The sequence below is a fragment of the Ipomoea nil genome, unplaced genomic scaffold (assembly GCF_001879475.1).
Source record: "Ipomoea nil cultivar Tokyo-kokei standard unplaced genomic scaffold, Asagao_1.1 scaffold3104, whole genome shotgun sequence".
In the NCBI taxonomy this organism is placed as follows: Eukaryota; Viridiplantae; Streptophyta; class Magnoliopsida; order Solanales; family Convolvulaceae; genus Ipomoea; species Ipomoea nil.
In genome coordinates this window covers 1,492,704-1,507,025 of record NW_017619532.1, presented here as the reverse complement: position 1 = coordinate 1,507,025, position 14,322 = coordinate 1,492,704, and the positions used below count along the sequence as shown (strand labels likewise).

The following is a 14,322-nucleotide window of genomic DNA, read 5'->3' as shown; positions in this document are numbered from 1 at the left end:
TAACTCATTTTTTTTTAGGTGGAAGACTCATGGGTTATTAGTTCACAAGATATTAACTCATTTTTTTTTAGGTGGAAGACTCATTAAGATAATTTTGCTGTCTGAGCCTTTGGGCATCGCCTTGGTGTTGCACTATTGTCTCGGCTTGGAGCACCTCACCAAGCCTAGTTTAATGCTTCAATGCTATTGTTTAGGCCTAAATGGTTATGTGTGTGTTTTATACTGACGTCACTTTGTCCATTTGAACAGGTCAAACCTTATTATGTGTATTCAGTAAAAATTTTATGTGTTATGAGTTTAATGACCCGTTTGGTTTACGGAATAGACAGGGAATGGCACAGCATTCTCAGTAATAGGCCTATTCCTTTGTTTGGTAACCATTTCTATTATCAGGAATAATATTTTCGGTAATAGCCTATTACCTATTTGAGGTAATAGCTATTACTAGGCCCCCCTTGGTATTAGCCTATTACTGAACGCTCAGGAATAGATTTTAGAATCTATTTCCTTTTTTACCCCTTTCTTTAACCTAATTTTTTTATCATATATATAAATTTATCCTATTTCACCATCGTCGTTGCCACCACCATCACCGCCGCCACCGCCACCACCAACATCGCCGCCGCCGCCACCACCACCACCATCGCCACAACCGTCGCCGCCCCCACCATTGCCACCGCTACCACACCACCATCGCCACTGCCATTGCCGCCGCCGCCACCACTACCACCCCAGCACCACCATCGCCACCACCATCACTGCCGCCACCAGAACCACCACCGCTACCACCACCACCACTGCCACAACCGTCGCTGCCCCCACCACCACTGCCACAACCGTCACCGTCACCACCACCACCGTCGCCCCCCACCATTGCCACGATCACAACCACCATCACCGCCACCGCCACCACCACCACCACCACCATCGCCAACATCACATATTTTTATAAGGGTATTTATGTCTTTTAAAACATATTTCATTTTTATTCCTTAAATCAACCAAACACTGTAATATAATTCCTAAAGTTTATTCCTTCTGCGAACCAAACAATAGAATAAATTTCTATTCTATTCCTTGCCTATTCCATTCCTTATGGAATAGCATTCCTATTACCTCAAAATTCATTCCGTGAACCAAACGTGCTGTATGTGTATTCACTATTCAATTAAGAGTTTATGTGTATTCAGTTAAGAGTTTATGTGTATTATGTTAACCAAACTCATTATGCGTATTTAGTTAAATGTTTATGTGTATTGTGTTATGAGTTTATGAGTTTATGTGTATTATGTATTATGTTAGATGTTAGATTATGTGTATTATGTATTATGTTAGATTATGTATATTCTGTTATGAGTTTATGTGTATTATGTATTATATTAAATTATGTGTATTCGTTTATGTGTATTGTGTATTATGTTAAATTATGTGTATTCTGTTATGAGTTTATGTGTATTCTGTTATGAGTTTATGTGTATTCGAAACAGGGGATTTTTTTAACAACTTAACAAAACGACGTCGTTTTGGGAGGCGCGGGGCGCACAGTGCTATGTGCACCCTAGTGCACGGTACAACGATTGGTTAAATGTATATCTTTTAAATTTTAGGAGGCGCGGGGCGCACAGTGCTATGTGCGCCCTGGTGCACGGTATAACGATTGGCTATCTTTTGGGGCAACTGCGTTTTTTGGTAGATGTGAAATGGTTGTGTGATATTTCTTTGTTGCAATGTCAATTCGTAAGTTCAAAATATTTTTTTCAGTTTTCTATAGATTTTTATTACATAATTTAATCCACCAATAAAATTTTATTAAAAATATTAAGGGAAAATGTACGAAAAGTGAGCATGAAATGACGAAAAGTGCGACGTCAATAATAACTTAGGGATTAAAAGTGAATATGACTAACATTTAGAGGGCGAATTCTACAATTACCCAATTATCCTATAATTTAGGGACAAAAAATACAAATTTTCCAAATATTAACTTAGTAAATGTTTAGACTAATGTTAAAAATTTAAAGTTTTGAGTAAATGAGTGGTGTTAAAATTTTAAATCCGTTGGAGTAATGTTAAAAATTCAAACTTTGTGGGGACTGGGGAGTGGATGTGTCTGGTAGGGCAATGTGCCAATGTTTAATAGGATTTTGTTTGAAAGATTAATATTTTAAAATTTTAATTTGAAAGATAAGATATTTATACTACTAATAAAGAAAATGTTAAGAGTATGTTTTAGATATTTTTTATATTTAACTAAAAAATTAATGGGCAAGCTAAATCTGTTAATAGAAATATAATCAAAGACTCGATTGAAAGTCGACTAAGTAACTTTAATACTTCAAAATAATTACAGAATCATTTATGAATTAACTTTATATGTTACAATAAATAAATTCTTATTAGATTTAATCAAATCCGAGTTTGAAAGTCATGATTGAATACACCCCCCTTATTATATATTGACAAATTACGGTCCACACAGCTATTTGAATAATATACTTTATATGTGTTAGAATAATCAAATTTCTGGGGTAAGATAATGTACTTTATGAGTTAGAATAATGTACTTTGTACTTTATATGTGTTAGAATAATATACTTTATATGTGTTATAATAATGAAATTTCTGTAGTAAGATAATATATTTTATGAGTTAGAATAATGTACTTTGTGTTAGAATAATGTATTTTATAAGTTAGAATAATGTAAAATGTACTTTGTGTTAGAATAATGAAATTTTTGAAATAAGATAATGTATTTTATAAGTTATAATAATGTATTTTATATGTTACAATAATGTATTTTATGAATTAGAATAATGTACTTTATGTATTTTTAGATCGTAGTCCACACAGTTATGTGGTCACGTGGACCACAATCCATGCAATAATGGTTGGTATATATTGCCCAAGACTTTATTAAAAGATTTTCCTTTATTTATTATTTAATTTTGCTTTCAGAAATTCAGAATTATGAAATTTGAAATTTTGGCCCGGAAAAGGTTGGAGCTAAAAAGTGGGCTCCAATGGATACAACAGTAGATCGGGCTGGGCCCGGTTCGGTCATGGGACAGCCGACGTGAAGCGCAGTTCATCTTCGTCTTTACGCTCCACCCACTATGATGAAATTTGTTTTTGACTAATTTATTTCAGAGTAATATCATTTTTGGTCCATTGACTATCATAGCTGAAGTACTTTAGTCTTTGACTATTTAAAAAAAAAAAAAAAAAGAAATTAGGTACATGACTTTCTAACTAGTATCACTTTTGGTCCTCCGATCTAATTTTTCCGGTCACATATTACTGAAATTTCAATTGAAAAAATATTGTGTTGTAATTAGAAGGGTATTTTGATCTTTTCAAATTTATTTCATTTTCCTCTTTTATTTTTTTTTTCTTCTTCCCGCTTTCTTCTTCAGCTCCCCCGCTTTAAAAGAGGAAAATAAAATAAAATTGAAACGACCAAAATACCCTTCTAATTATAACATATTATTTTTCCGGTTGGAATTCCGGTAATATGTGGCCGGAAAATATGACCGGACGATCAAAAGTGATACTAGTTAGAAAGTCATGCACCTAATTTGAAAAAGCAATAGTCAAGGACCAAAAATGCTTCAGCTATAATAGTCAAGGGACCAAAAGTGATATTTACTCTTTATTTTAAGACCAATATTAGTGTCATTTACCATTCACAAACTTGCTACTTTTTGATATGACAAATTTTAATTGGTTAATACATGAAATATAAAAGGAAAAAAAAAAAGAAAATCAAACAAATTAAAATTTATCACATTAGGGAACGACACTGGCAAGTTTGTGAGTGGTAATTGTAAGGGTACTAAGACTATACTGGTTTAATTAACTGGTCTATAGACGGTATTTGAGAGAAGAGAACAACGTTTGAATCTCGACAACGACAGTGTGAGAATTATGTTTAAAGTGGAAAGATCCATTGTGCGCACCGACAATTGGCCCGTTTAAGCCATTAAGTCACCGTGATTTACATCATCCGAAATGTTCTACTAGATCGGAATATGGGAACCCTTTGAATTAGAGATTCAACCTTTTGGGAGAAGGGGTACTAAACATTTTTCTTATGCTTATTAGTTTTTTCGTGTCTAGCAATTATATATATAATCACAAAAGGTACTTTAAATAATATATTATTATTAGGGTCAAATATTTTATTTTTTTAATAACAAAAAAAGTCTGCAACCACTATTCAATAATATAGACAAAATAAATCTCACTTTGTGATCCTAACACGTATATGATTACAGGGTCAAATTTAAAATTTTACTTCAAAAAATACCCAAACACTCATTATTTTGACAGGAAGTTATTAATGTGCCGACTTGACTTTTAAATTTTCATATAGTAAATGTCATAAAATAATAGGTGTACCAAATATCTCATTAATTATCATGTGAGATCGTAATTTTAAGTAAGATTACACATTTAATGCCTAACCTCCACAAAGGTTACAAAATAAAAATAAAAATAAATAAATAAATAAAATAAAAATAATTCCCCTCTCAGCAAGAATAAATAAAATTAAAACTTGCAACATTACGGAATGAAAAATTTGTGAGTAGTAAATGTAGAGGCATTAAGCATAATCTTAAGCATAAAATGCTGTAAAAAAAAAAAAAAAAAAGTCTTAGCAGGAAAGTATGATTGCAACTCACCAAACTTGATGAGTCTCCATGAATATTTTTCAAAAATATGTATTCCATTATTTTTGTTACTATATATTATCATGAAAAAATAATGAATCTTGTGAATGGAGTAACATGTGTTGAAAAAGATGTTTTCAAAAAAAAAAAAAAGTTGTTAAAAGAATTAATTAAAAATGACTTTTAAAATAGTCATTTTCAAGCTTGGCTCTATCTAGGATTAGTCAAGGCGACAACACAGGACCTCAATAAATTGAAAAGTATTTTTATACTTGAAAAGTATGTTTCGAGAATTCATAAATTGATTTTAATTACAATTAAAAATAAAATGTTTGAAGAATTTGACATCAAAATTTTGGTGAATGATTTTGTATATAAATATGTACGAATTTGATAGGTTAGATTGTAGTAATAGAAAAAAGGTTAAATTTTGAATTGCATTTTTTTGGTTAAAATTTTATGCATTATATTTTAACAAATAAAATTTTTTATTACATTTTTATTTTATATTCATACATATAATAATAATAATAATAATAATAATAATAATAATAATAATAATAATAATAATAATAATAATAATAATAATAATAATAATAATAATAATAATAAGATAATCCAAATTTTAGGCCATATTTTTTAGTAGAGTCCATTCTCAATTTAGAGTGAGATAAAAATGAATTTGGATTCTCCTAAGGGCATCTCCAATGCAGCATTTTTAAGGGAGACAATTAGGAGAAGGGCTATAGGAAAGGGGAGAAAGGGGGAAATGCTTTCTCAAGAGAGAACTGTTTCTCCGGAGAAAGCATTGCCAAGAGCGTGGCGCACAAAGCTATTCCCACTCTCTATTTTATGTATAATTTTTTTTTTTTTTCAAAAGCCAATTTGTTTTTCAATGGCTTGGTTTTTTAATTTTTTATTTGTTATTCTATTTTTTAATTTTTTTTTATTAATTGTTGGTATATATGGCATTTAAAATTTGATTTCAAACTTTTATTTTGTTATTTAAATTTATTTTTATTTAAAATAAAAAATTGAATTATTAATTATAGAGAAGTGAATAAAATAATAGATGATGCGTAGAATATGAGCCCACAAAAAAATGAGAGAGAAAGAGATAAGTATTGGAGAGAAAATATGAGAGGAAATTATATGGTATTGTAGATGAGATGGTCCACAAAATGAGGAGATAAGGGGAGAAGGGTTGTGGATACCTTAAGTTCCTGTTTGGTTTACGGTAATTTAGCTATAGTTGAATTGGAATTCAATAGAGGCTTAAATAACGTTGCTTGGTTGGAGGGAATTGCAATTTCCCCCTTTTGTTGAATTGCAATTCAATGGATGTGAGAAAGGAAAAATAGATGAAATGACTCTACTACCCTTGATTATTATTACTACTATTATTATTACATAAGGGTATTTTAGTCTTTATACCACGTCTTTCTTTCTCTACTCCAATAATTCTATTTCTCCATACCAAACAACGTAATTTGAATTCCTACTTTATTCTTTTCTTCCCTAATTCATTCCTTCTAACCAGGAATACAAGAGTGAGTTTCATGTGAAATGGTTGCATGGATCCTAATATGTGAGACGGGTTGGGTCATGATTGAAATGTAATACTTATACTAAAATATGTAATACTAATCATGAATAAATTTTTTGTTACTTGTATAAAAAAAAATGTAATACTTTTAAAGAAAAATATACAGAGTAACACTTTTAAATGAAAATGTAATATTTATGATTGAATAGTTATTTATAAGAAAATATGTAATATTTTTTTGGTATAAGGAAAAATGTAATATTTAATCAAGGATAAATAGCTTAATTGTTACTTATGAGAGAAAAATATATACTCCGTATAGTTATGACAAAAAAAATGTGACTTTTGATTGAAAATGTAATACTTTTAAATCAAAATGTAATATTGAAAGTTGAAGAGTCATTGATGAAAATTGTAATACTTATCAAAATCCTTACCCGTTTCACGTATAAGAATCCTGGCAAATTATACCGTGCACCAGGGCACACAATGCATTGTGCGCCTTGGCTCAAAACGACGTCGTTTTGTACATTTTCGCGTGTCTACCGTTAACTCTTTAAAAAATAAATTCATGTTTCGAATGTACATAATTGTATAATAGAATACACATAATTTTATACCTGAAAACACATAATTTTATAACTGAATACACATAATCTTTTTTGAAAGAATAATACACATAATCTAACATAATATATAATATACATAAACTCTTAACATAATATAAATAAACTCTTAACATAATACACATAAACTCTTTAAAAAAAAAATCCATGTTTCGAATGTACAGAATTATATAATAGAATGTACATAATTTTATACCTGAAAACACAGAGTTTTATACTTGAAAACACATAATTTTATAACTGAAAATTCCCATGTTTCGAATGTACAAAATTATATAATACAATGCATAGGATTTTATCCCTGAAATTAACAAAACGACGTTATTTTGAGAGGCGCAGGACTCACATTGCTATGTGCACCTTGATGCACGTATAACGACTGGAGAATCCTTGAGACCGTCTCATAAGAGAATTTGCACGAATATAAAAGTTTCATTATCATTTTAGGAAGTAAACATGATAACATAAAGGGAATGAAAAATATCATATATATTTTTTTCTTGAAACATAGTTGATGATGCATGTGAATGTAAGATGTTGAAGGTGACCACCTTCAATAAGAAAATTCCATATTTGTAAACATCTTCAATAAGAAAACGGTGATGCAGAGTATTCCTTGCCTCATTAAAAATTAATAAGTCAAAAGTATAATTTACTAAAGAAATTGTTTTTGGTTGGATAGGGCCATCAGTCCAACTTTTGGCGGTGTCGGGTGGGGGGGGGGGGGGCGGGGGGGGGGTGATGGCTCCTCCAATCTTTGATTTCAAAAGTTTCAAAAACTTGTTATCATTTTCTCTTCAAAAAATAGCCTCCATAGCCTCCCAACAAAAGGAAATCTCAACGACCACCACCATTTCCACCCAACATTGCTTCTTTATCGATCATCCAGCAATAAAGATTTGAGCTTTGTGACAGTGGACTCGTTCTTGTTCACACCCATTCCGTAAAAGAAGGTGGGAATTGAACTGGAAATCTGGGGAGAGAAGGAAGATGAATGTTGTGGGCAGGCAAATGCAGAGATCTAGCTCAACTGGCCACAACAACCGCCAGTTCTCAGATAACTTCATTGACACTGCGTTTAATAACAAGTGGCTTCAATCTGCTGGCCTCCATCATCTCCACTCTTCCAACCCAAATGTCCCCCCTCTTCAGGTCCTCACTCCTAGCTCCTTATGTTTTGTTTTATAAGTTTACAGTTTCCTGCTTATCATCTCCCTTGAAAAAGCAAGTAGGGTATCCATGTCTGCAACAAATTGAATTCTTTTGGCCAATGGCTATTCATGGTGTAATGCTTGGGATGGGATGTCTTGTTTTTGTGGAGAAATGCTGAATCAGAAGATAAATAATGGAATTCTCAGGAATTTGAATTTTTAACCAGGATGATTTGTTTCTTTTTTCTTGGACCCTTGTTGTGTTTGTTTGCATGTTGATATGCTAAGAATATAGTAGAAATTGGGGTAACCCAGTTAAGATTGCAAGAGATCCACACTTGTAACTACGAGGTCACGAGTTCGAATTCTTGCCCTCTTGGTTTGAGCCGATTAGTTATGAGTAACCTAGGTTGATTTAGTGATTCTTTATCGGCTAGGGTCAATAGTGAGATTTACCTACATCCAAAAGGGTCGTGGGGTTTCCCTCGTCATAAAAAGAAAGTAGAAATTTCTTGCTCAGATTTTTTTATTTCAAGATTAATCTGGGATAGTAGGGTGGGGAGTGATTTTTGAATTGGAATATCAGAGGATAAGTATGTGGACATGGTAGTGTTTGAGGGGAACTGATTCCCATTGGGTAAAAGTAAAGACTATAAGGACACCTTAATCCTTTATGTCTCTTCAAAGGACAGGGCTGTTTATTATATGCAGCCAAAGATCTTTTGGATGTGTCTCTTTGATGCTGTTACTGGTGCATGTTTGACCCATTTTTTGAATTTAAACGACTACAGGATTTTGGGTTCTATGGTAATAATGTGGGCGGGCAGGGGCCAAAGCTGGGAAGGAATATGCCGAGGAGTGTAAATGGAGGAAGCAACGAAGATGCTTCCACTCCTCCCGCTTGTTCACGCTCATCAAGCATGAGAGGGAATGGTGGCTTAGAGGGAATGTTGCCCAATGAGCTGAGCCCTGGATTGCTTGACTTGCATTCGTTCGATACTGAGCTCATATCAGAGGTTTGCATACACTTCTCGTCGGTTTTAAAATCAAGCTCTACATATTATGTAGCCTTTTAGCTCCCACGCACTAATTGTGGCATATTATATCATTTGCAGGTTCCTTCTAATTACAATGGATTTGCCCTCAAGCAGCCTCTTGCTGCTCGAAGCTTTGATGATTCTGACCCATATATCTCCACTAACAAACTCGGTAATGGTGGGCGTGGTTTGGCTGATAATAGCCTTCTTAAGAGCTTCTCTGCTGATAAGGAAAAGGCAAATGTTGCTAAGATCAAAGTTGTGGTATGCCTTTTTGCAGTAGCGCTTGAAGTGTTAGAAAAGATGAAATAGAAAAATACTTATTATGTTTCTTTATATTTGTGATTTATAGTGCTAGCCATATTTGAATGCAGGTGCGGAAAAGACCTCTTAATAGAAAGGAAATATCAAAGAAAGAAGAAGACGCCGTTGCAATAGATCCTCACAACAATTCACTTACTGTTCATGAAACAAAGCTGAAGGCGAGTTTCTATTGGCTGTTGAACTTATCCTATAGTCAATCCTAACTAATATTAATGCTTAACCAGCTTGGTTGACGTGAATGGCCATGCACTCTCATCCCTTAAGAGAGGTCGGGAGTTTGAGCCCTCTCTTGTATGGAAAAATCAATCTGGCCAGCACTTTGCCCCTTAATTGGGCGCCCGATGCGAATGGGGATTAGTCTGAGTATGGTACGGGCTTAAAGGTGCCTCCTACAGTTAGGGCCTGCTTAGGACACCTGCCTGACAAAAAAAAAACTAATATTAATGCTTCGGGATTACAACCATGTGCTGCTGATCTCATCCATCCTTCGACCTTTGCTACTTTCTTAAAAATGTTATGTTCGTTACTTTTTTAAAAATGTTATGTTATGAGATGGTTACCATTTGCAAGGCAACTAATGTCCGGTTTTTGTAGGTTGACCTGACTGAATATGTCGAGAGACATGAATTTGTTTTCGATGCTGTACTGAATGAAAATGTTTCAAACGATGAAGTGAGTATTATGGAGGAGCGAAGGAATTCATTATCTCTCAATGATTAGTTTATCAGCTTATAACTTATTCTCCTGTCGTAGGTGTACTTAGAGACAGTGGCGCCCATAGTCCCGTTAATTTTTCAGCGAACAAAAGCTACCTGCTTTGCATATGGGCAAACAGGCAAGTCATTTTCCTCTCTTCTAAGAAATTCTTGCAAAAATCGCTAAAGTATTGTAATTCCCACAACATGCTAGCGATGAAAAAATACTGCATTTGTTCATTGTTCTATGAAAGAAATGATTCGTAGTGAGATAAGTTTGTTCGTAGAACATGATTATAATGGGATTTATTGCCTATTTGAAATATCCTGCCGATTTCCTACTTAATACTTAACTTTTTAGTCGGTCTTTTCATGGTAACTATGGCCTGCTTATCCTATTTTGCTTCTAAAGAGACATTTTTTACCCGTCTCTGTTGAGTCTTCGTCTTTTCCCACAAGTATAGATGTGACCCGAAGTCTCGTTTGTTGCAATGTATAAGCAACAGATGTGATCGAGGTCTCGTTTTGTTGCAATGTATAAGCATGTCGTATAGGATAAATTACTTTTTGACTAAATTTTCTTATTGAAAAGAATTTCCTCAGGCAGTGGAAAGACATATACAATGCAACCATTGCCTCTTAAAGCAGCTGGGGACGTCTTCTCGTTAATGCACCACAATTATCGCAATCAGGGATTTCAACTTTTTGTCAGTTTCTATGAAATATATGGAGGCAAAGTATTTGACCTTCTGAATGAGAGGAAGTAAGTGCCTCGGTTTATGGCATACAAGTATACGACCTTACAATATCGAATCTACCTCTGATAGTATATCGTCTATGGTACTTTTGCAGAAAGCTATGCATGAGGGAGGACGGGAAGCAACAGGTCTGCATCGTGGGCTTACAGGAATACAGAGTGTCAGAAGTGGAGACGGTGAAGGAATTGATCGAGAAAGGAAACGCCACCAGAAGCACGGGCACCACTGGTGCTAACGAGGAATCCTCCCGTTCACATGCTATACTTCAGCTTGCAATCAAGAGATTCGTCGATGGAAATGCATCAAAGCCTGCTCGAATTGTTGGCAAGCTATCGTTTATCGACCTAGCTGGTAGTGAACGCGGTGCTGATACCACTGATAACGACAAACAGACAAGGTAAAAACACATGATTTATAATTTTTTTTTTTTTTTTTTTTTTTTCAACTCGACTTTACTAATCATTGCTGTGGCTATAATCTTTATTCCATAGAACTGTTCCTGTTTGGTAACACAGTTTATTAGCCAATTTTGGCTTATTTGACCACTATTAGTTGTTTAACTAGGTTAAACAATCAATATGATTAATTAGCTTTTCGTAACAACTTATTGCTCTAAAATGCTAAAATTCAAAAAGCTTTTTCGATAAGCTTTTTTGAGAAAGTCATTTTGCATGTAATCAGCAATCAGCTAACAACTAATTTACCAAACACTTTTCTACAATCAGCTAATGCTATCAACTAGTCAAACTCACTAACCCAATCAGCTAACAGTTATCAGCTAACAACTATTTACTAAACACTCCCAAAATATAATTAATCATTAAATGACATTGTTTTTTTTTTTTTTTTTTTGTCACAGAATGGAAGGTGCAGAAATTAATAAAAGCTTATTAGCTTTAAAAGAGTGCATTAGAGCTCTTGACAATGATCAAGGCCATATTCCATTCAGAGGGAGTAAGCTCACTGAAGTTCTTAGGGATTCGTTTGTCGGTGACTCTCGAACTGTCATGATATCGTGCATCTCGCCAAATTCAGGGTCGTGCGAACACACCCTCAACACGCTAAGATATGCAGACAGGTAATATTCTTTCGTTTAATTGGAAATAGACGACGGTTTTCTTGAATACTCACTGTTTCTTGATTTCAGGGTCAAGAGTCTATCTAAGGGTAGTGGCCCCAAAAGAGAACCTCCTTCGTTGTCAAACCTCAGAAACTCGATTGCAGTCCCCTTATCCTCGGTTCTGCCAACTGTCTCAGGCTCCGAGGAAAATATGGCTAATGTTTCTCAGGAAACTAGTAGAGCCAACTTGACTAAACAAACTGAAAAGGAGCCTTTTCAACACGTTGAGCGTGTTCCTAGTGGAAGGTCACAATTCAATTTGGCTGATGACCAGAAGAGGAGAACTGGCCACATTGACATAAAAGAAAACGATTTTGATTATTCTGAAGAGAGCCGTGGACAAGAGAAGCCTTCATGGATGGTAAATAAGAAAGGTGATAGCTTCCAGATATCGACCTTGGAGGATAAGATGAGAAAAAACGGGCATAAGGATCTCCCGCACTTCGGGACAGACAACATAAATTCAGAGGACGATCTCAATACGCTGCTGAAGGTATTTGAAATGTGAAAATTCCCGTTGAGCCTTAAAGATAATTATACTCGACTTCTGATTGAAACCGTGCATTGCTGTTTATTAGGAAGAAGAAGCTCTTCTTAATGCACATCGCAAACAGGTCGAGGATACCATGGATCTTGTCAGAGAGGTTTGTGTTATTCCCTTTTACTCAGAATTTCGAACTGAAAATTACCCAACATTTTCTTACATTAATTCGAATTTTCCCCCCCTTAGGAGATGAACCTGCTGGTAGAAGTTGATCAACCCGGTAACCAGCTCGATGACTATATCTCCAGACTGCATAGACTTCTGTCACAAAAGGCAGCTGGTATTATGCAACTACAAACCCGCTTAGCCGAGTTTCAGAAGCATCTCAAAGAACAGAATGTTTTCATACCTGCTGCTACGAACTGATATCCGGTTTGCAGAAAAGGTTTTCGCTTAGGCATGCCACGATGGGTTGTGCTTCGTTTCTTCAACTGGTAAGCAACTTCACCTTCTTGTGAGTGATTGGTTTACCAGATATGCATTCCATGTGGATTGTGAGGATACATTTATGTCTGCTATTATCTGTATTGCTGCTGTTATTCGATTTTCGAACAAAAACATAGAGGGAGGGAGAGTCATTTACTTCTACCTATGTATTGGGGTTCTATGCTTGTAAAACTGTTGCTATGTATAGAGTTGAATATATTGCTAATGAGATTTAGTGTTCTGCTCTGATAATGTTCTTTTCCATGCATTTTATACAATTATGTGTAACGTTTCACCCACAATTTACATAAATTTTGGGGCAAATTTAGCTGAGTTGGTCGAACATCTGACTTGGTAAATGGTAATCATAAGGTTACTTCCTGTGGAAGCTCTTTATTGGCCTAATGGATTTCTTAGTTTGAATCGGTCAGCTATGAACTTGTATTGGTTTACTTGTTTATGGTCCTTTGTTGATCAGGGTCACGAGGTGGCCTGGACTTTATCCAAAGCGTACCTTTATTGACTTTGTGTTTAGGGTGAGAGTTGAACTCTTTATCAAATAGGTCAAGAGTCTGTCCTAGGTTGAGGGCTGGTCCTTATTCCTTATCATCATGTAAAGAAATTAATTGATGAGAAAGTATCAAACGATCTCTTATTAAAGTTTATTGACATTGGATTTAGACTTTTATAGTCTTTTAAGTCTTAGGGTATTCAACAACTTATTGACTTTATTAGATTTAGACTATTATATCATTATCAACTTTTTCCTCACAAATATAAATAGTTTAAATTCAACCCTTCAACCTCAAACTTTTTAACTTTCTTTTCAAATTTTTTTGTCCCCGTTTGAATCACAAACTTTTTATCTTTTCTTGTCAAATTTTATGGTATGTTCCATAATATTTATAAATACTCATATACTTTTGATTTTGATTTTTTTTTATTTTCATATATATAGGGAAAAAAGGTTGTTGGGATGGTATTAAGGAACTCCCGAACTTGGATAGTGATACTTATTTCTTAGAATGATTGAACACGGATACAAAGAATGATTTTTAATAAGGGAAAATGACATTTTTTTTTCCTGAGTTATGTACTTATAACACTTTTTTTCCCTAAATTATTTATATAAGCACATTAGCCCCCTCAATTATTCTAAAAGTGGTGATTTTTCCCCATGATATATTAAATTGACATTTCTACCCTTAAAGTAAACATTTTATATATTTTATTTCTCCAACAAATTGTTGCGTATACGTAAGGATGACCACAGCTCGGTTCGAACTGCATCGGACACTATACCAATCTAATTAAAAGTTTTCGGTTATGATTTAGATCTATAACCCAATATTTGGATTTCAATTTATTAAAATTATGAATAAAAAAAAAAGGATCCTGAATCGTGAACCAGCGGTTCCGGATCC

The 14,322-nt window shown here is 34.1% G+C and overlaps 1 protein-coding gene across 2 annotated transcripts; it reads left to right on the top strand.

The window, feature by feature from the left end:
• Positions 1–7,584: 7,584 nt before the first annotated feature.
• Positions 7,585–13,150, top strand: LOC109166579 (kinesin-like protein KIN-13B). Of its 2 annotated transcripts, XM_019315478.1 has the most exons (13): positions 7,585–7,995; positions 8,786–9,010; positions 9,110–9,295; positions 9,406–9,513; positions 9,950–10,027; positions 10,109–10,190; positions 10,654–10,813; positions 10,903–11,205; positions 11,668–11,886; positions 11,956–12,192; positions 12,244–12,421; positions 12,507–12,572; positions 12,659–13,150. In XM_019315478.1, the coding sequence occupies exons 1-13, from the start codon at positions 7,834–7,836 to the stop codon at positions 12,836–12,838; spliced, it is 2,184 nt and encodes a 727-aa protein (XP_019171023.1). In that variant the 5' UTR covers positions 7,585–7,833; the 3' UTR covers positions 12,839–13,150. The 2 variants fall into 2 exon arrangements, with proteins under 2 accessions (XP_019171023.1, XP_019171022.1); XM_019315477.1 differs by having other exon boundaries at positions 11,956–12,421.
• Positions 13,151–14,322: the final 1,172 nt, after the last annotated feature.